This window comes from Podarcis melisellensis (assembly GCF_964234715.1).
Source record: "Podarcis melisellensis genome assembly, chromosome: 5".
NCBI classification, from domain to species: Eukaryota; Metazoa; Chordata; class Lepidosauria; order Squamata; family Lacertidae; genus Podarcis; species Podarcis melisellensis.
In genome coordinates, this window is record NC_138537.1 from 62,594,254 (window position 1) to 62,617,079 (window position 22,826).

The following is a 22,826-nucleotide window of genomic DNA, read 5'->3' on the forward strand; positions in this document are numbered from 1 at the left end:
CACTAAGAACAACTAGGTGGTTTAGGTAAAATAGTACAAAATATTAATTAAAATAGTGACAAAACAGCCTTTAAAATTTCATAATACAATTTTCAAAATTTAAATAAAAACAAGTTTTAAAAAACAAATATGCATGATAAAATTACATGTCTGTGTAGTCTTTCATAAACAGAAAAGCTTACAGCAGGCATGGAAAACAATATAATTATGGTGCTTGCCTAGTAATTATATTATTGCCTACTATTGCCTAACCTGGCTCATAATTTTGTTATGCTTTGATTGGTCCTCGTGAACTGTCATTAGGTTGTTAAAAATTCTGTGTGTCACTCCCAAGGATACTTAAGAAATGCCTTTTTATGGGCCCCAAAGGTGGTCCTTTCTCACCACAGAGGACAAATGGTTGCTTCCAGCAAATGAATCGCCCTAGGTGAGTCTCCTCCCTCTGCCGTTTTCCTTTGCTCACAGCAAGGAGGCAGGGAATGGGAACAGTTCAGGTGACTGACTGGACACGTCATATGTAAATAACTACGCGCTCTCTCCCTTTCTCTCTCTACTTTCCACCATAAGGAATATTGCATAGCAACCGAGCTCAGGTTGCACCGCTTGAGAGCTATGTGATAGGCAAGCCGAAAAGGGCAGTGGAAACCACAACTCCCAGCATGCCCTGTTGTCATTAAACTGACGGTGCTTTTACAAATCCCTAAGCATAGAGATAAACTATAGAGCAACAGCCAGTAGTTTCCCTATTTGGGAATTTCTATTTTACTCCGCGAGATGGCTGAAACAGAATAGTGTCTGTCTGCAGAAGTAATGCTGCGCAGCTTCCGCACAGGACCACCGAATAGCCGAGCGTTTGCTTGGGATCAAGTGTCCACACGTGCTAGTCCTGGTGTCATACACGAATATTTCTAGCAGAGATGCGTCTCCCGATTCTTTTTTCCTCTGAAATGTGAGAAATGGTCTTCTTACCGCGGGTCAGTTCCAGAGGCTGGAATGCGTTTCCCATACATACATACATTTTTTTTCATTCAGTGTAAAGACCTGTGCACAAACTCCTGCCTTTGCTCTAAACACTTTGCCACCAAATCTCAGCCTGACATTTTATTTTGTTTTAAATCTTCCCACAGGCTTTTGCCGGGCGTGGGAGGACGAGATATCTGTATTACACTAATGAGGATTGCGTCAGAAGTAGCCCAGAAGTCCTTTCTACAAAACGGGAACGGGCTGCTCTTACATTAGTGGTCTATGTTTCATTTTGATCCTTGCGTCGGCTGATCACGCAGTCAAAAACGTAAGTCCGCTTCCTGGGAGGAAATAATAAACGAAAGGGGGGCAAAAAAGTCCCGTGTTGCCCTGCGCGCCTCCTCCCTTCGCGCTGATTGGCCGAGGCGCGAAGAAGCGACTCGTTCAAAGTAGGCGAGTGTGGAGGCGGAGGCGCTTTGGGCGCGCGTCCCGTTTCAGGCGGTTCTTCTTGACATTCGCCGGTCCGAAGCGCTTCTTTTTCCTCCGGGAGCCGGCGGCTCTTTTTCTCCTCTCCGTCTCTCGCGGGCGTTTCGGCCAGCCGGTGGAGCTCGCAAGTGCGGGGACCCCCCTCCCGCAGCCGTTAAAGACGAAACGGGACTCGAGCGGCCGCCTCCCTTCCCTTCCCTTCCCTTCCCTTCCTCCGCTCCGCCCGTGTCGGAGTCTTGCCTGCGGCGGCCTGAACATGAGTTCAGCGGGTGGCGGGGGCAAGAAGGACGAGAAGGGCAAAAACATCCAAGTGGTGGTCAGATGCAGGTGAGCGCGGGGGGCGGGCGGTCCTGCAAAATAAAAACGGAAATAAATATGGAGGATTTGCTGCGGAAGCCAAATTAGGTGCCCTTCTCGATCTTGTGCATGTAAGCCTCGCTAACTTCTCACTAGGCTTGATCCCCCCGCGATGGTGTTGTTGTGGATGCTTCGGGTACCGAAGAGATCCTTTTTCTAGGCGTTGTCGGCGATGGTGAAATTCAAAGAGGTTGGGTGCTAAAGGCTGCGGTCCTGGGCTTGCTGGCTTGGCAGCGCAGTGGGACATCTGAATATGCATACAGGGTTCTGCTGTTTTCGAAGAAACCTCCTCCCCCCGTGTCTTGTAGGTTTGGTCAGAAGGTTGGTGGTGGTCCTCGGGCTGGTAGCTGGTCATCTTCCCCGTGGTTGGTCCAGGTCCATCTCCTGTTGATTGCTGGCATTTTTGCGGAGAATGTTCAGCCTCGGTCTGATCCAGCAGTCGGCTTACTTACAAATCTGTATATTCAGGATCAGTTATATTTTAGAAATTACTGGATATCTTGTGGGGAGAAAGCAAGATCCTTGATCTTGCAGACAGAACCTACACATTTACAGTTTTTATGCATTAAGTTGCGTTGGGATTTGTAGATCCTGTGTCTTCCTTGATGCATATCAATCATAATGTTGGAATAAGTCCCCAGCTCTTTTTGCTTTGTAAATTTAATATGTCACACCTAGCGATGTCTGATGTGTGGCCAACACATGCTCCTCCGGATGTTATTAGATTCCAGCTCCTATCAGCTAGCATAGCAGCCAACGGGTCTTCAGCCCCCAATAAAATATTTGATAGGCCAGCCCCCTGCCCCCAAGACATTGCCATTCAAATGCTGTATGCGCCGCGACATGTGATTGCTTATGCTGGGTGCAGCTTACCTGTTCCCTCCCCCAATATTTTATTAAAGTTGGCACCACTGCCAGCTAGCAGGGTCAGTGGACAAGAATAATGGGAGCTGAAATTAAACAGCCTGCTGTAGACAGTGGTGATGACTGTCTTGCATCATCTGCTTAAAAAAGAAAAAAAAGCATTGTGCCTCTTTTGTTATGCCATCTTTTATTCCCTCTTTCCTCTTCCCAAGAGGTTTAAGTAGTGCATGTCAATAGAAAAGCTATCAGTTCATTAAGAACAAAGTGAAAGAGATGAGATGAGTCATTTTTTTCTAGCTTGGCATAGAAAATAAGATTCTTAAGGTGGAGACAATCTTCAGCAATTCAGTTTCCACTATCTGATTGCTTGGGACAATTTAATTTTAAGTATAGTGTAAATATGCTTACTTATAACATTTAAATCAAATTGTATCCTTGATATTTTCTTAGTCATTTATTTCAGTCATAATACTTCTGTTGGGGGGCAGGATGAGATACTGATTCATCACCTAAATGCATAGCATACTTTTTAGTTATCCTCTCTAAATAACCCTAGCAAACATGCTGTATTGAATCTCAATGGATTTAGGGCATTGGAAAACTTTCCACAATTCCAGATTCTCCAAGAATCCCACATCACTGTATGTGATTAAGTCCAACATTTTCCCATTTTTATTGTGTACACTTGACATTTCTTAAACTTGTCAAAACTAGTTCATCAAAACCAAATTTCAGCATAAAACCTGCATATATTGCGTTCATAATTCAGTATTCAAGGTTTTAATGCTGAAGGCTGCTCCCTACAAGGCCCGTTCTATCTGTCCTAGGTGGAAAGGGCCCTGGCTCACCTTGCCCTATTTTAGGGACTCCTGGGAGACTGGAGGGTCACTGCCCTGTTGTGAAATAGTTTTTTAATTTATCTTGTTTTAAATTTTGGTTTTATGGTCTACTTTTTGCTCTGTTGGGGGTGGGATTAATGTTTTGTTGGGCCTGGGAATTAGTTTAATTTTTAGTATAACTGAATTGTTTTTTGTTTTTGTTTTTAAATTAGTTTCTATTTTATATAGTTTGTATCCTGTTCTTAAGCGGGGAGGGTCAGGGTTACATAACACCGGTCCTGAAAGACCTACATTGGCTCCCAGTACATTTCTGAGCACAATTCAGAGTGTTGGTACTGACCTTTAAAGCCCTAAACAGCCTCTGTCCAGTATACCAGAAGGATCATCTCCACCCCCATTCAGCCCGGATACTGAGGTCTGTCTCCAGAGGGTCTTCTCAGTAGTGGCACCCACCCTGTGGGATGCCCTCCCATCAGATATCAAGGAGATAAAAAACAACACAACTTTTAGACATCTGAAAGTAGCATATCCACTGTTTACAATCTTGTCAGCCTTGTGTTTGCTTGGAGCTAGACTAGTGCATATGCAATTTGAGATCAACTCTTTTACCATTTTTAAAGGCCCTTCAATGCAGCTGAGCGCAAATCTAACTCATATTCTGTGGTGGAGTGTGAAAATGGAAGGAAAGAAATTTCAGTTCGCACTGGAGGGGTGGTGGATAAAACAACAAAGAAAACGTACACATTTGATATGGTAAGTATCACTATTTGGTTGGCTTCCTAACATGTCTTAGCTGTCATATCAGTTTTGAGAATTTAGGGCAGAAATCATAGCTCAGAACAGAGCATATTCTTGGTATGCAGAAGAGTCCAGGTTTGATCCCTGACATTGGGAGAAGGTACAACTGGTTAGACAGTCCTTTGCCTTAAGAACCTAAGGATTCATTTCCAATCTGATACTAGACAAGATAATACTAGGACCAGATGGACATATCTGATTTGAACATAATGTAACAATTTGATTTAGTGTTGCCTACCTTGGCCCTTGTGTGTCTCCCATCTGTTCTACTCTACTAGTATGGCTGTGAAAAGGAGATCAGAAGCTTTTGTTCCATTTTTAAACTATGAAACTGAAGTTAGTCTTGATGGTGGTATAGGGAACCAAGTCATAACCATAAACTTTATGGTTTGAAGTTGGCTACTTTCTCTAAACTATAGTTAAGACTCATGACTTATTTGGGTTCAGGCATGATCATAAACCACACTTAGTGAAAAATGGAGGCAACAGTTTCAAGCACAATTGCACCAGAGGAAGAAAATGTGAGAAGCATATGAGGCTGATGCTCATTCACAGAACACTGAGCCCTAAGTGAGCGTCACGTCTGAATGAGCATACTTCTTGAGCTAGTATGCAGCACTTTCTATTGTGGAATAATATAAATTGAACTAGCTTTACAAATTATTTGCAAATACTATATGGATAGGAAGTGGTTTGTTTTTTTAAAAAGTCTTTTACGCTGGGAAGAATTAAGAGGTAGGTGGGAGTGGCAAGTCTCTTGTCATGTAACAGGTAACCAACCTGATCAGCCTTATTTAAGTTGCCTGTAGAACATGAAGTGTCCATAGAAAATGGGTATTTATTTCAGATACGTGGGGGAGAGAATGGCTTCCTAGCACAACCTTGTAAGCAAGCCCAGAAAGTGCTTAGCCTACCTGGACTGCAGGAAGAAGGATGACTCACTCTATCTCCCCTCTACCAGCATGCTTATTGAACAAAAGTATTTCCTCCCACTCCCTTCCCCCATGCCTACCATAGAAAGCAAGAGGACAGATGAGTGATCTGTTCCCCCTTCACCATCTTGCTCACATGTCTGCATGGAATTACTGGTAGACAGTGCCTAAAAATTAAAGGTTAAATACAGAATCTCAGCTTTATCAAGTTCCTTTTATTACTTTTCTTTCACATCTTTCCTTCAGGTAACTCAAGGTTGTGACTGGCCTAATGTCACCCAGTGGGTTTTATGGCTGAGGGGATTTTAATCCTGGTCTCCCAGGTGCTAGTAGGTACTACACCACCACACTGACTGTGCTACACCACAAAAATTTCCCTTGACTGGAAAACAATGGGAACTTCTACTACTCTTTCTGGGGGGAAGAAGGTGCAAGTGGCATGAGATGACAGGCTGGGAGATGAGAACCTGTAGCTAAATCAGAATATAATTCTGACACTGGTGAAATTATGTGGCAAGTTGGAGAGTTCCTGTTTTATAACTGAAAAACATGTAGCAATCATGCCTTGTATGAACTCTGCAGGTCTTTGGAGCTCAGGCTAAACAAATTGATGTGTACCGGAGTGTTGTGTGCCCGATTTTGAATGAAGTTCTTTTGGGTTACAACTGTACAGTGTTTGCGTGAGTATCATATTTATTTTTCTTCTAACTCCATCTATATCTATGTTCCTGAAGTTAACATTCCAAATTCCTTTGTACAGCTATGGTCAAACAGGAACAGGAAAGACCTTCACTATGGAAGGGGAGAGATCACCTAATGAAGAATACACATGGGAAGAGGTAAAATATGAGGAATGAACAAAACAGCAGAATCCTATGCATGTTTATTTGGAAGGAAGTCTTCCTGGAAAATACGCACATACCCCTGTCCGAGTGGTGCAAGATTCTAGGCATTTATGTTTTCTTTTGGAATGAGGCATGGTGGAGACTGGTGGTATATGGTTTATTTACACATACAGGAACCTGAGGGGGTTCCTAGCATTACCATCCAAATAAAGTCTTGCTTCTCTCACAGCCACAGTTTTGGATTCTAACAAAAAATCAAACATTGCTCCGACTCTCTTGCTTTAGGTCTAGGTCATATCACTGCAATTCAACTCTAAACTCAGGCCTTTTGTCTTTCTAATTAACCAGGGAAGGAGGCACACACATTTGCCCTCTGACACAGCCACTCCCTTTGTTCCCTTAACAGCTCATACTTAGCAGGCCATTACCAGGCTGGCCGGAATTGGATGTGGGGCTCAGGAATATAGCCTAACCACCTCAAACTCATAACATTATTTGCACTATCTCCAGCATACAACCATATATAATGGGTTGTATTGGACACACTTGCATTTTAAAGGTGTATGCTCATGCTAGCATTCTTGTGTTAGATTCCTAAACTCCAAAAAGAAAACCGGTTAATGCTAGTATGCTATGTTTCCTTACTTTTAATTATAGGATCCATTAGCTGGTATTATTCCCCGTACACTGCATCAAATATTTGAAAAGCTTGCTGAAAGTGGCACAGAATTTTCTGTGAAAGTATCTCTGTTGGAAATCTACAACGAGGAGCTCTTTGATCTATTGAATCCCTCTCCAGATGTTGGGGAAAAGCTGCAAATGTTTGATGACCCACGTAACAAGGTAAAAACAAAACAAAACCTGGTTTGGCTTCTCCTGAAGGCTGTGGGATTTTAAATTGCTTGCTAACCTAGCATTTTGTTGTGACAGAGAGGTGTCATAATCAAGGGTTTGGAAGAGATAACGGTACATAACAAGGATGAAGTTTATCAGATTTTAGAAAGGGGAGCAGCAAAAAGAACCACTGCAGCTACTTTAATGAACCAGTATTCCAGGTAAGAAACATGTCTTTCTCTCTCCATGAGAAGCATCTTATTCGTTCATGGTATTGGTAAAGAAAAAAAGAAAAACACCTAGCTAGCTCAGTTGGTTAGAGCATGGTTCTGATAATGCCAGGTTTGATCTTGTAATGGGACAGCTGCATATTCCTGGACTAGGTGATCCTCAGGTCCCTTCCAAATCTACAAATCTACAATTCTACGATTCTAATATGTAAGAATAGTTCCCTGAGGCAAGCCCCCTCCCCATGTTTTGGATTATGAGGTCCTTGTCTGCTGCAGGCTTCATTAAACTATAAGGTTTACCATAAGCACCCAGGGCAGGTTACAACAATATAACATACAATTGTTTATTTTATTCCTCCCTCCCCCCCCCCGTATGTTTATGTACTCCCTTGCCATCCAAGTAAAAAGATATTTGATTTTGAATTCTGTGGAATGCAAATTATAACACAATAAAATTCCACATAAGAAATAAAAGAAGCAATAAAAATACAGTTAAAAATCACAGGGCATTTAGTACAGTGCATTGCAGTTGCTACAGCAGGTGGAACAACCAAGTACTCCACTACTTAGTGTTACATCTGTCTTATTTGGTTGAGTTTTTGTAGAAAATATTATAAGAAGTTGCGTTATGTAGAATCAGACCACTGGTCCATCTAGCTCAGGGCAAGGAAGCAGTTCTGTGGGGTTTTTAGATAGGCTGTATCGAGGATTGAACCTGGGAGCGTTTGCATTAAGAATGTACTATACTATTGAGCTTACAGTCCTTCATTTTCATGGCAGTTTGCTTGTCCTGTTTCTTTGTGTTTTATCACAAGGAAGCATAAGAACGCTTTCTGAACTCTCTTCTTTGAAAATTGCATTTGAATGAGGCCACAACACAAGCTCATGTCACCCTCACAAATCCAGTGTGGATCAGTGGGAGTCAGCTACTAGCCACCCAGGTTTTGGCTAGTGGGGAAAGAAGGCTCAAGCTGCCTTTCGATGCAGTTTTTCCCATGACCCATAAGCCTTCTCCCTTTCTAGGTTCTATGCCCCCAGAAGGGTCCCATCTAACAGTTTGAATCAGGCCTTGAACTTTCTGCCCACTTATATGGAAGAATGCATTGGAGGCAGGAAGCCAGCAGGTGGCGCCAGAGCCACCAAGACAGAATACTTCCTGCAGTCCTACTTGCAATAAGAAACAAAAGACTTTATTAATGAAGCTTTGTGAAAGAGAAGGTGCTGTACTGTAGCTGGGAGATTTGCAGAGCTTGGAAAATGCAGTGGTAGAACAGTTCTGTCCTGCTGTTTGTGGCAGCACAAATTCTAAAGTGAAGAAAATCTGTAAAATGAGCCAATTTAGCTTCTACTTTGAGTTGACTTGATGTGAGTGAATGCTGGGCCTGTGTGTGTGTGTGTGTGTGTTTTAAATGTCCACTGGAATATTTATCTGAAATGCTTCACTCCATTTGCAGTCGCTCCCATTCGGTGTTCTCTGTCACGCTACACATGAAAGAAACGACAACAGATGGTGAAGAGCTTGTTAAAATTGGGAAGCTAAACTTGGTAGGTGCCCATCCTTGGGATTAACCCAAGAATAGATTATATATAGGAGCAACAAAAAATGAGGGGTGGGGAAACAGTACTGCTTTGAATAGGTGCTAAGGCAATACACCAGACTTGTCCAAGGCCTGGATCCAGAGCCAAATGGAGCATATTAAGAGGGCCTCCGATAAGTTGGGCACAAAAACCACTGATGGCTGCGAGTTTGGTTGGATGGGCCCCGAATGATCTGTGGGTGTCAAGGAATGGGCAGGACATCAGGCAGAAAGGAGAGGCAAGCAAGGTGGAAAAACCATGGGGAAAGAGCCAAGACTTCTCTGGTCAGTGGCTGCATCTTCATGGGAGAAGGTAGACTGAATGCTGCAGCTCTCCTTCTGCCTGACACCCCTCAGGATCCATGCCACACAGCTGTTGAGCAGCGGCATCAATCTTGTGGCATGTGGATGCCACACAGAATTGGATGGGCCAGCTAGTAAGCAGAAGGTGTTCTCTTGTGTGTTGCCATTGCATCCCCTGGCTCTAGTTTGAAACCTATTTTAAATTTGTGTGAAAATTGGGTCTTAAAACCACTAGTCCTGCCCCTGGAATTGTTTTGGGGGCAGATCCAGGGTGGGTGACCCCCAGGGCAGCAGAAGGCAGATCAGGGATCTGCATACACTCCTAGCAGATAGGCATGTAGCACAGGAGAGTTTGGCTCATTGCAAAAAATAGGTCACACTTTACCTACTTGTGTTGGCTTATTAGGCAATTTGAAAGTAAGGTCTCACCTATGACTGTCACAGCTTATTAACCTAGCCATGGTATTGCTTCCAGGTTGATTTGGCAGGAAGTGAGAATATTGGTCGTTCTGGAGCAGTTGACAAAAGAGCTCGTGAAGCCGGAACTATCAACCAGTCCCTATTGACTCTGGGAAGAGTCATTACCGCACTTGTAGAAAGAACCCCTCATGTTCCATACAGAGAATCTAAGCTCACTAGAATCCTGCAGGACTCCCTTGGAGGGCGCACAAAAACTTCCATAATTGCTACCGTTTCTCCAGCATCGAGCAATCTGGAGGTAAGGTTCTTGCCTTCAAACCGAAAAGTACCTTGTTTCAAAGATAACTTGTGTGATTGGGTGGCCTCCCAAGACTTCATCACTGGACTCCTAACCTATTCTAGGGTATGCTGCAGGGTCTGGGTTAGGGCATGCTATCTAAGCCTTCCTACAACATTGTAAAACTGGCTCAGAACGTATAGATTGCTGTGGATGATAGGAGATAGGATGCTGGTAAAGCTACAGTGTTTGGTTGATTAAGGAGCTACATTAACTTGAAAATTCTAAAATAATTAAGGTTCCATCTCCATAGAGCAGGAGGCTTAAAAAAATTAATACAAAAAACATTAACTATCACAAAATTGTATCACTATTAGAAAATGATAATAATGATTTCTACCACCTTCTCTCTGACACAAGCAGGGATGCCTCCTCCAGGAGGATTTCGAGAAAGTTAGCCTATTAAAGCAAAAACAACAGAGTCACATGGCACCATAAAGGCTAACAAATTTCATAATAAAATTTGTATTTTTTTTAATGGTGCCACAACTCTCCTTTTTCTTCGGAGTTGGTGGTTGCTGTGACATGTGTATCATCTGTATACCAGTTTTCTTTAAAATGCATGTTATTTAGACATACACAAATGTGCAGATTTTGTCAACTTGAAAACTCAAATGATTAGTCAACCATGATTTATTTTAAATGGAGTTACAGCCCTAGAGCCTGATGTAAATTCAACTTTCCCCATTGGGATTGACTAGTGGAGATTGATTATATGTTTATAGGAAGACTCTTGCTGAAACAGAAAACACTTATCTGTCACTTTTATATCTTTTGTACAACAGGAAACTCTGAGTACTCTTGAATATGCCCACAGGGCTAAAAATATCATGAATAAGCCTGAAGTGAACCAGAAACTCACGAAACGGGCACTCATTAAGGTTCAGTATCATTTCATTATTTATAAGTTCTCTTCAGATCTTAGCTACTGCCTTGAAGGGCAGATCTAGTTCAATTAGTTGCAATGTGAGATCTGTTGAGATTGGGGTTTGCAAAGGCCAGTCAGCTTGGAGGATACGTAACAACACTGTACTGATGTTTCAACAGGAATATACAGAAGAGATTGAACGTTTGAAACGAGATCTTACTTCTGCACGAGAGAAAAACGGTGTTTACATTTCTGTGGAAAACTATGAGTGAGTACTTTGAAAACAGCAAAGCTTGGCCGCTGTGGGTCAGCATGGCATCTTCATTTCTTCCTCTAATCATGAACTCAGGTGGTTAGTGATAATAGGATTGGTGCCAAAAGCCAAGAGGGAGGCTTCAACATGAGAGGATTTTATACTAATCCAATCTATTTTTTAAAAAAAATTAAGAGTACCCCCCCCCCAATAGCCCAGTGAGAACAGGCCATGCTCTGTAGCTAATGGATATTGAGCGATGGTTAGAAAAGAAGAAATAGGAACACGTGGGAAGGAATGAAATGGAATATTATTGAGGAGGGCACAGCTAACTAGAACCGTGAGTAAGGAGCACTAATGGTAGAAGGTGAATGTACACTGAGATGTTTTGTTTCGGGTCTTGCTTATATCCTCTAGTAATGAACTCAGGTTACTGAGTGCCAACAGGGTTGGAGCTGCAACAGTGCCATTGAGGCATCCGCACGCTCTGGTGAAACCCAAGGTATGCAGAAGAGTAAAACGCTTCTTTAAAAATTCCCCAAAATGACAGTAACACAATGATGACCAAACATGTTCCATGGCCTTTGACAGCCACAGATTGCTGAGTGTCAGTTGGAAAAGGAAAGGAAGGAGTGTGAAGGTGATACACTTACAACGTTTTGTTGCAGGTTCTGCTTGTCTAATATGCTGCCTAGGCAACATTCCTGTACATAATTATTTTGTTTTAAGTACCACACTCCTATCTATATATTAGAATGCCTAAAGTACAGTATAAGTTACACGCCACCTGCACTTGTTTAATCTCAGAGACTTCATTGTAAATGAGCTGCTCCTATATCATAAGAAATCTGTATCAATAATTAGTGATAGAAGAAATTTAAAATCATAATAGCGTTTAAACAGGGAATTTCCAGATATGTCTTTCTTTCCTTGCTCTTACAAATATTTAATTGTCTTGCGGAAGCAGAGTCAACTTGTTCAGTGTTCACCATACGTAATTTTTTTTTTTTTAATTTTAGTGCTCTTAATGGGAAATTGACAGTTCAAGAGGAACAAATTGCAGAATATATTGATAAAATTGGTGCAATGGAGGAAGAATTGAAAAGAGTAAGTTGGTAGACTGTTATTAGTCTATGTGGCTCCTTTTGGGAGGAGTAAGGAGGGGTAATATGTTTACATTCTGAAAAAGCTTTAGAATAGCTAGATGAAAATAAAGCATCTTCACATTGACATGTCCCCACCTAACCAGTGGGAACGAGTGTTCAGCATGTCCAGGAATGAACAATGTTGGTAAGAAAAAGGAGACAATAATGTACTTTACTCACTTGATTCAATATATTTAAAGCATTGTCAACTTTTGTTCACGTGAAAGCTTTTCTGTGAGATGCAAATTAAATTTGTTGAAGCTAGTATAACGAAGCAGACTGACAATAGCTCCATTCAGATGCAACAACAAACCATAGCTTGCTGTTCTGATGATCATTAGCAGCAAGCTTTTCCTTCCCTGGGTCCCTTCCTTCAGGTTGTCCCGCCCACCTGACAAAGTTCACCCTAGGGGGAGAGAAATAAAGAGTTGGGCCAAAGATGTCCCCCACCCCTGCTCTAACAGCTCATAGTATTTCTTTCAAGTGTTTTTTAACTGTTTTGGATTACTTTCAATTTCAGGTCACTGAGTTATTCACAGTTCATAAAAGTGAAATGGAGAAGTGCAAGACAAACCTGCAGGTTAGGGAAAAAGAGCTGGAAGACACACAGAAGCACTTGGAAACAACCAAGGTTCTTCTTGAGGAAGAAGTGTATATAGCATCAGCTTTGGAGAACACAGAAGAAAAACTTCATGGCACTGCAATTAAGGTTAACAAAATTCACTCTCCCAGTTTCCTCCCCACTAGCACTTGAATGGGCAATACGCTTATAACGTCATGAATATAACTTACGCTGTCGGTGCTGCATAGGTTTTCAGGCTGCTTTCAAAATCTTGAAGTGCATCCCAGACCATAATAATGATTTGTTAATGATTTGGGATAAAAATGGAAGAGAATGGTCTACTTCTCTCATGAAGGGAATCCAGAGGGGCAGTGGCATGCACTGTTCATGTGTTCAGGCAAGGCTTGTAGAGCCTTTTAGCTGCTCAAGAGTTACCCTCTCGGCTTTGCATTTTCCTCACTGAAGTAGCTTGAACCTTGGGCATAGAAACTAGTCATAGACATAGTGACTGAAGCTTCAACACCCCACCCCTTCCATCTTTTATTTTATTTGGAAGGTATTTTTTGTTTGCTGCTGTTTATGCACCAAGTGTGTTTTAGCACCATGCCCTGCAGCAAAAGGCGCAGGGTTGCCTTGGAATGAAGCTTTGAAGTTGCTAGGAAATAGTGTGTTCCCCAGCAGGCTATCTGAACTCAATAGCTCTTTTCAACTTTCACTTTTGGACCCCAGCAATTCCATGCAGTTTGGGCCACCTCTAGTTACAGCACTAATACTATCTTCTACAATTTGGAATAATTGCTTGTTTGATTTGAAGGTGGCTTAACGTTTGCGACTGGACTTAACTGTCAGGGGTCCTTTACCTTTACCTTTTTAACATCACCTAATCTGTACTGATTTTGTAATCAGTGTGATGCGAAACTGAAAACTGTCAAAACCTTTCTGCCTTAGCTGCTTAGTGCTGTTAAAGAAACAACCACAGATGTTTCGGGTCTGCATGCAAAATTGGATCGTAAAAAAGCAGTCGAACAGCATAATGAGGAAGTCCAAAAGACATTTGCAGAACACATGAATGCCTTCTTCTGCGATATGAAGAACTCCATCAATGAGAACTGTTGGAAACACCAACAAATGCTGGACTCTTACACTTCTTCGGTTGGTAAGTGCCTCAATTCATCTTTCTGTGCAGTAGTCATTCAGAAGACCTCCCTTCCCCTGAAACTGAATTTGGAGTCAGACTTGTTCCTGAAATCATGGGGAAGACTGTCCTGTTGAGAAGTGACTCACTTAAACTGTGGCGCCCATCTCTCTCTCGGTAGGTGATCTTCTGTCTGCCAATTCTTCAGCTTTTGGAGTTACTGCATCAGCTATAATTTCAGCGTTCGGCTCTCTGCAGGAGATGGTTTCCACTGAAGTTTCTCTAGCTTCTGAAAAGATACTGAATCAGGAGTCTCTGACATCTCAAAATAAAAATGATCTCCGGAAACTCTTAGTAAGTATAAGTGCCGTGGGCAGTAACACTTCTAAATAATTATTGAATTGTTTCTGTAAAATATCCTGATTGCTTGAAATGGACAGCTGTGTGGAAATGTAACTGCTAATGGCTCTCTAAACCAGGGAAGGAGAAGCTCTGCAGTCAGCAAAAGAAATGATGTGTAGAAGCCAATTACTGATGTTTTGAATGGTTCTTGTTCAGCCTCATTAACTGTCTCCCCAGCCATTCCCTGTTCCTTGGCAGAGTGGCATCAGGGAAGAAGCTAGGAAAGAATACAGCCAGCTGCTGTAGGGAAAAAGCTTCTCAGTTACAACAGAAAACAAATAATATAGTCATCCAGCAAATCATCTGCTGCAAATGACCTATCTACCTCATTGTGACAGGTGAGGTACTTGGTCATTGGGCATCTTGGGAGTTGCCTTAGCTCTCAAGCAAAGTTTTGCTCAGTCAGCTGCCACCCTTCTGTACATCCTTGACCATTCTACCAGACTGTGGTATAGTTATAGTAGCCATTTTCTGGAGCCAGGTTACAGCTGCCCTCGCCTTAATTTTTGAGCCAACATGGCTTTTGAACAAGAAGCCATAGGTGGTTTTGAGCTGTAACATTTCCTTTCCCACTTTCCACAACAATCAGTTTTCTTACTGAACTCAAAATGCTTTAAAGTAGAAGAACTGTCTTATACCCCACAATCTACTTTCGGTTCTAGGAAGAGCACACATCAGGATTGGACCAAGCCTTGAGGAGTCTGTCACCTGTGTTGAAATTTGTTCTGAATCTGAACTCTCAAGTTCATGATAATTTGCATAAATATTCATCCTTGGCTGAAAAGGTAATTTTTGAACAGCTTCTGCCATATCCTGAACTATTGTACTCAAGTGTGTGCAAAAGTTTCTTTGATATAAAATATATATAACAGCAACATCAATAATATTTTAAGAAAGTATCTAAGCAAGGTAGTGAAACGTCCCATGCTTTGGTGTTGTGAATTGATGGTGCATTGTGTGGATGTGTACAGAGATTGTGTGGCTGGAGTAATTTTTAAAAACCCTACTACAAGTCCTAACATTGGTGTATTTCTGAACCTTGATCTATCATTTTCTTGTTTATAGATGACAGGTTATAGAGAAGAAATGACTATATTCTTCCAAGACCATTCTCTTGCTTTGAGTAAACTACAGGAGGACATTTCCCAGAAGTTGGCTCAACTTCAACATGATTGTGAGAGCTTACAGGAAGAGGTGGTGTTGTCTAAGGTGGCCCTTAAAAAGGTATCTCTGCTTTTTGTGGCACAATAAGGAATAGGCCAAGTTAGTCTCTGCAGGTCCTCAATGGAATCAGACAGAGGCAGGCAGAACCGTGACCATGGTTGATAGGCAAACTGGACTGGTGAGGGTTGTTGGTTCTGGTGCCCTTCACCTTATGTTTCAAGTTGTACATTTGCCATCCTGTAGAGGTGGGGAAAGTCAAGTTGCAGCTCTCAACTTCAGGTTCCATTTAAATGCCGCAATATGCAGGAGAAGGGCATTTGGCCCTTTTTTGTGTTGAGCAATCCATACAAGCCACATCTTTTTGTATGGGAACTGGAAGTTTATCTGTTATTTCATAGGGTTCATTGAAGAAATCAACACTCATTTGTGCGCCCTGAAGCTGGGGTGTGTGTGTTTCTGTGCACTTCACTTTTGTGTGCTGTGTTCCCTCAGCACCACTGCCCTGCCCCCCTCCCCCCAATTTGTAACAGGGTTAGTGTGTTGTGCAATAAGGCCTAGCTGCTGCTGTGTCATGAATTCAACATGCTGCCATTGATACCTTCCTGCACAGCAGTGTGCAGTGAAACCATGTGAGAGCCAGCTGGCTGCACCCTATTTAGGTAGATGAAGGAGTTGAGTGTTGCGCTCCTGAATGTGCATCTGAGACAGAAACAATGAGGTGTTAGCGTGCCTAAGAGCAAATAGTGCTGGAGAACAGTGTACTTAAATATAGGTTCCAGTATCTGTAGGAACAGATGTTATTTTTGAATATGCTTGTCGGCCTAATGTACAACTTGTGTGGTGCAGCAGGTAACTGTCCCCGTTCCTAATTCACAAGCTCCTGTCGAGGGCCTGAAGTTCCATGCAGCAGAATATTTTAAATGTTTCCCCATGTTCATCAAAAAGTACACTGGCTTTCTTTTTATGCTGTGGCTCTAAAAAACAGTAGAATTGTGTTTTAATTCTCTGCATTTGTTCTAGGCCTCTTCCCAGCTTCTTACTTCTCTGGGCCTGCTAGAGCAAGAAACCCAGCAGAATCTAAGTGAAGTGCTGGAGAAAGGTGAAATGGTGAAGAAGAGTATTGGTGCTGCCCAAGAAAGCATAACCTTGTAAGGAAGCTCTTCAACTTGCTTATCGCTTAAATGTCTTTTAAAGGTTACACACGTTCCTTAGGCTTACCCTGCAATAATTTTGCAGGTAGGCTATGTAAGAGTTCAGATGTGTGAGCCTTCTAAATGTAGAAGTCTGGTTCTAAAAATCTCAAAACCTAAGCATGCTTGAATGCAGCACCTAGTAATAACTGACTGACTTATTGTACATTTTTTGGGACTTGCATTAATTAGTTGTGACTGCTATGAACTTAGTAATGAGTAACTGTGGGAGTTGAATGAATAAAACCTAAGTTTAGGACTGCTTCCAAACTATTATCAAATGGTCTAAATTAGTTTCTGAACAATGTGGGTGCCTGACCTATTTTTGTGGTTAGTTGTCCAAAGGTTATATATTTAATAAAACATAAAATCAGAGAGCTGTTGGTAGTTGTAAACTGTGGTGCGCCTGCTGGATGAATGAAATAAAACTTCGTGTAACAGAGTTGCCGAAGGTTGTTTCTTTTGCTACATTCTTCAGCCTACCCTTAAGGATACTCATTGATGCTGTCACAATGAAACATTGTATTTATGATTAGGCTTTCTCCTACAGAGGTCCCCCAAAATTACTAGTTACTGTATCAAGAAAGGACTGCAGCTCAGTGCTTTTGAACACACGTAAAGGTAAAGGTACCCCTGCCCGTATGGGCCAGTCGTGTCCGACTCTAGGGTTGTGCGCCCATCTCACTTAAGAGGCCAGGAGCCAGCGCTGTCCGGAGACACTTCCGGGTCACGTGGCCAGCATGACGAAGCTGCTCTGGCGAGCCAGCACCAGCGCAGCACACGGAAACGCCATTTACCTTCCCTCTATAAAGCAGTACCTATTTATCTACTTGCACTTAGGGGTGCTTTCGAACTGCTAGGTGGGCAGGAGCTGGGACCGAAAGACGGGAGCTCACCCCGCTGCGGGGATTCGAACTGCCGACCATGCGATCGGCAAGCCCTAGGAGCTGAGGTTTTACCCACAGTGCCACCCGCGTTGAGCACGCATACACTATATAAATGCAGGAAAGTATCCACAGTAATAATGTGACCTGTTCAACACATAGGAAGTGATAGCCAACGCAATATGCCTGCTGTGTGCCATTAAAAGCAAGTACAGTCGTACCTTAGAAGTCAAACAAAATCCGTTCCGGAAGTACCTTCAAAAATCGAAGCATGACTTCTGATTGGCTGCAGGAGGAACTGCAGAAGCCCTGTCGGACGTTTGGCTTCCCAAAGAACGTTTGAAAACCAGAACATTCACTTAGGGGTGTGCGGTGTTTGGGAGCCAAAACGTTTGAGAACTAAGCTGTTTGAAAGCCGATGTACGACTGTACTTGGATCAAAAGTTTTAATAATCTATTACTAAATCTGTTAATACAGGCAAACTACTGGCCTTGTCAACTCTACAACTTGGCAGCACAGCAGATTAACGCTGCCTCTGAATGATTTTTCACAAGAGATCAGGCAATCCAACGAAGAAAATGTTCAGATATTGCTGGAATCAGCCAGCCACTGCAGGGACCTGGACAGGCTCCTGAAAGACATGTGCCTGGAAACAAATAAGTGGAGTGAAATTGCGGCTACAAAGATGGACTGCATTGTTGATCAACAGGCAGCCTTCCTCAGCACCAGAAAGGAACACCTACAAAGAATATACAAGGTTACTTAGCATCTTACAGCCTAATGACAGACTTCCTAAAAGTACTGTACCACTTTAGGCCATGGGTGGAGAATCTCTTGGGGGTAATGTGTTGGGTGGTCGGGGCAGTGGTGTTCTGGGCCTCCTGTTTTTTCTTGTTGTTGTTGTTGTTGTTGTGTACCTTCCTGTTTCTCCACCCCTTGCCACCCACAAAATAGGCCAAATACTGTAGGTTGCCCACTCTAGCTTTAGATAGACAAGACCAGTCTGTGGCTAGCATATATAAAACATCTTGGATTGGATAAAATTTGGGTGTGGAAATTACTTGATTCTCAGTCGAGAACAGTTGGAAAAGCTGGGCCTATTCAACATTCAGTATTTGGCCAAGGTTGGGGAGAGTTGCCCATCTTTACATGGAAGAATTCAAACACATTTTGGCCCCCTCTGCACTATACATTTAAAGCAGCACCCTACCATTTTAAACAGCCATGCCTTCTCCCAATGAATCTGGGAAATGTTAGCTAGTTAAGGGTACTGGGCCCTGTACTCCACTCACAGAGCTATAATTCTCAGAGTGGTTTAACAGTTAATCCCTCTTCTCTGGGAATTGTAGCTCTGTGGGAAAAATAGAGGTCTCCTAACAACTCTCAGCACCCTTAGCAAACAACAGTCTTTGGGGGAAACCATGGCTGTTAAAGTGGTATAATGCTGCTTTAACTGTACAGCGCAGATGAGGCCTTCTGAGAGTTTGATCACAAGTGGCAGCGCTATCAGATTTGGCCACCTGATATTGGTGAAGGCAAATGAAGTTGCAGTACCCTTGCTTTGAGCTCCAGTTGTGCCAGGATGTACAATCTGTATGCAGTGTGATGTGCTTTCAAGCGCAATATAGCGCTTTTAGAAAATGTTCGCCCTCTGGCCTGATTCTGGACCAACTTTTTCTAGTCAACCTTCCTGCCGAAGCAACAGGACCCTGGTTCATATGATACATTAAAGCATAGTTAAAGCAAACTAGGTGGTTCAGGATGAGCATGCAGCATGCTGGGGCACATTGCTGAAATTGGAGTGCTTCATTCCTTCCCCACACCTGCTGCTGCTTATAATTTGACAAAGAAGCCAGGAGACGTCTGGGCAGTGCCACTAGTGGTTTTCCAGAGTTTTAGAAGCCTTTGTAGAGGAGAACTGGCAAAGAAGAAAGCTTTAAATATTTTTGCTACCTGGAAGCTAACTTGGTTTTCTGCGAACATGGACCTTTGTATGTATAAAACCAAGCTTAAGCCCTTTTTGTCCAGCATTATATTTATTAATTCCACATTTTGTAAAGAAACTTCCTAGTATTAAGCTCATCTAGGAGTTTTCGTGAATTAATTAGGAAAAAAATAGCTCTGTATGCGTGGTGTTTAGATTTCTTACAGTGGTTAGTAGGAACCATATGATTAAAAATGAAAATGTTTACCAGCTGCTTCAACTCTGGAGTGTTTTAAGACTTGCATTTTGCTTTCAGGATTTAGATGAGAATTGCAGCTCATCAGTTGCTAAGGTCACAGACCATATTACAGGACAAAAAGATACTGAAGCAGAAGCCCTGAAGAGGCTCCTTGACAGGATGAGGAATGATATGAATGTGCTCCTGAAGCAGAAAGAGATACTCCTTGAAGAAACCGAGGATGGGTCAACTCGCATTAATGGCTTCCTGAAGGAGGAACTTAAAGTGGATGTCCCGACAGGTATTTGGAGGGAAACGATGAGTCATGGAGAAATCCAAAAGTGTGTGGAATTTAGCAGCTTTTCTGTGCCAAAAGACGGCGGTTTTGGGTGTCACTTAAACTTACTTTTCTCTTGAAGGAGCCACCCCAAAAAGGAGAGGATACCAGTACCCAGTGACAGTTGTGAAAACAGAACCTCGCGATGTCCTGCTGGAAAGATTAAGGCAAAAGCAGACAGAAGTCGCAGCTACGCCCAAAGCTCCTGAAAAGGTATTTGCGGAAGTTAGAAGGGGGGAGGAAAGATGCTTCTTCAAATGTGTAATTCTTAATGGCAGGGACACAGAAGTACATAAATAGAAGTGAGATATCTATCTCTCTAATCTATCATACCGCCCTATACCCGCAGGTCTAGGGTTGGTAAGTAGCTGTAGAGCAAGGGTGCAAACCTTTTTTAAGGGCCACATACCAGTGGTGGGCAGGGCTGGAGGCAAAAGTGCACACAGCAAGGAATGAAAGGTTTTCATTTGTCGTGTACTCATGAAACTAGCCTGTTACACAAGCACCTCCTGCCGGCTATGCATTTAACTTTATGAAGGGGCTTCTATCTGTATTCACTGATATAGCAGGCTTACTGTTGTGTTCCCAGGATGGTTTCGAGGAGGAGGATGAGGAGGATATAATAGAGACCAACGGGAGCCCGCTAAGTGAAAAATCCTTCTTGGAGACAAGTGTGTGTATCAGTGGAGGAGTTCCTTTCTTCCAGGTAACGGTTGTATTTTCTGTAGAACAAGAAAACTACAAGGTTGTAACAATCTACAAGTCTGTCGGGACTAATCAGAGCTAGGAGATAGGCATAGTTCAGTATAACAGGCACACTGGAAATGTAGAAGATTAGGGATATAGTCCTTGAACTCACTGGAACTGACTTCTGAGTAGACAAGCCAAGGGCTGTGCTGTAGAAAGTCTGGCTTCTCACGAAGAGGTAAAGTGAACTTGAATGTGTACTGGCAGTTGTCCAAAACGAAGGTGGTGCAACCCTTGTACCTTTGAAGCATCACACTTTCAAACCAAAGCAAGAATCTCTGCAGAATTTCTAGCAAAAATCCTTAGGCGGCATAAGCTTGTAGAAGATTTTAGATAGAATTGAATGAAGTATGGAATTTGGTACTGGGAAGAGAGTTAATCTTGAAAAGTAGCTTTCATTTTTAAAAACAAGAATCTTACCCTTATTGGCTGCAAATAAAACTTGGATAGCTGCTAAAATCAGGCAGTGGGGCTTCAGTGCTGTGTATCTCCTTGTCCCGCCCCATGACTAGCAGATGGAGAATAAATACAGGTAATGTTGCAAAACTTACAGGACTTGGATGAATTTGGAGCAGGTTACATCCAGCTGTATGTTAGGTGACCAACCCAATAAATACAGTTGTCTTGAAACAAAAAACCATTGGTGTGTCCTTGGCTACTAATTTAAAGCTTTTCTAATATCTATTTGTTTTTGTAACTTCAAATGCAAACAGCTTTTAATCTACTGTCTGGTAAAGAATATAATTACAAGTTTCTTTTTCTGGGTGGTGTTGGTGTGGTTCTCTCATAGATCACTGCTAAGACTTGATAATCCACCTTAAATGGCTATGCCACAGAACAGAACTTTTTTGCTGGTATTGCTGGCACCTACAGTTGTCTCAGTGGGGCACGGGTGGCACTGTGGGTTAAACCACAGAGCCTAGGACTTGCCGATCAGAAGGTTGGCAGTTCGAATCCCCGCAACGGGGTGAGCTCCCGTTGCTCGGTCCCTGCTCCTGCCCACCTAGCAGTTCGAAAGCACGTCAAAGTGCAAGTAGATAAATAGGTACCGCTCCAGCGGGAAGGTAAACAGCATTTCCGTGCACTGCTCTGGTTCTCCAGAAGCAGCTTAGTCATGCTGGCCACATGACCTGGAAGCTGTACGCCAGCTCCCTCAGCCAATAAAGCGAGATGAGCACTGCAACCCCAGAGTCGGTCACAACTGGATCTAATGGTCAGGGGTCCCTTTACCCTTTACCTTTTACAGTTGTCTCAGAATGCAGATGACTCTCTGTAAGGATGAGAAACTAAATTAAGTATTCCACCTTGACTGCAGCTTATAGTAGAGGTATCTGGCTTTTCCAGTGTTCTCATACAGATGGAAAATTAAATCTTGCAGAACGCATTAGAAAAAAATGGTTAGTGGAACCCTGTTTTCCATATATTAAGGCATGGTTTGCCCAACAAGCCGAAAGAGATGGTAAGGTAGACTCCAGATGAGGAATGCTATTTTTAAAAAATGCTCCCCTATATTTCAAAGCTCCTTGCTGGTAAAAAATCAGCATGACAGGCCCAGACGTGGACTTGAACATTTTTACATTGTGCTAGTTTTTTGTTCACTGGAATTTCTCCCCCTTTAAGGGGTATTGTCCACCTGTAGGACAATCTCTTCTATCACTTCATTTTGCATTTGTTGACCCAGCTTTAAATCATCACTAAGTTGCTAGGCCAGTCTAAAATTGTGATAATTCTACCTTTCAAAAGAGCCAAATTTCCAGTGTCATCTTCTGTGTGGTTTTGCCAGTCAGTGAACTGTGTACCGTAGTGCGTACCGTAAATGTTAAAACATAAAGTGGAATAAATGATCAGCTGAGCTCTTTAACCCTACAGCATAAAAGGAGTATCAAAAAGGATAAAGAGAACAGATCTGCATTGATCCTGGAAAAGACCAGGGAGGAAGATAAAGGAGACCCAACTTTTTCAAAGTCAAGATATCCATTTAGAGTACAGAACTAAGGATGTACAGCATTTGTCTTTGTTTCTTCAATGTTTCACGGCTTATTAGTTTGAGTTCTGTATGTAGTACTATAATGTTGGTGTCCCAAATTAGCTGTGAAGAGAGTTTGAAAATACCAGTCTCTTAATAAATGCTTTAACTCACTATTTTTGAATTTTTTTAACACCTTATTTTCTAATAAATACATAAAATGTC

The 22,826-nt window shown here is 42.4% G+C and overlaps 1 protein-coding gene across 3 annotated transcripts; it reads left to right on the forward strand.

The window, feature by feature from the left end:
- The first annotated feature begins 1,147 nt into the window (after window positions 1–1,147).
- On the forward strand, window positions 1,148–22,826 carry KIF11 (kinesin family member 11). 3 transcript variants are annotated; one of them, XM_081913409.1, is made up of 22 exons: window positions 1,148–1,291; window positions 4,130–4,262; window positions 5,822–5,919; window positions 6,000–6,078; window positions 6,742–6,927; window positions 7,015–7,139; window positions 8,603–8,693; window positions 9,504–9,746; window positions 10,571–10,666; window positions 10,833–10,921; window positions 11,926–12,013; window positions 12,572–12,760; window positions 13,562–13,769; window positions 13,930–14,102; window positions 14,813–14,935; window positions 15,216–15,374; window positions 16,335–16,462; window positions 17,867–18,146; window positions 19,630–19,852; window positions 19,971–20,101; window positions 20,478–20,594; window positions 22,505–22,826. In XM_081913409.1, the coding sequence occupies exons 2-22, from the start codon at window positions 4,260–4,262 to the stop codon at window positions 22,628–22,630; spliced, it is 2,955 nt and encodes a 984-aa protein (XP_081769535.1). In that variant the 5' UTR covers window positions 1,148–1,291; window positions 4,130–4,259; the 3' UTR covers window positions 22,631–22,826. The 3 variants fall into 3 exon arrangements, with proteins under 3 accessions (XP_081769535.1, XP_081769534.1, XP_081769533.1); XM_081913408.1 differs by lacking the exon at window positions 1,148–1,291 and adding an exon at window positions 1,412–1,776 and having other exon boundaries at window positions 19,971–20,113; window positions 20,493–20,594; XM_081913407.1 differs by lacking the exon at window positions 1,148–1,291 and adding an exon at window positions 1,412–1,776.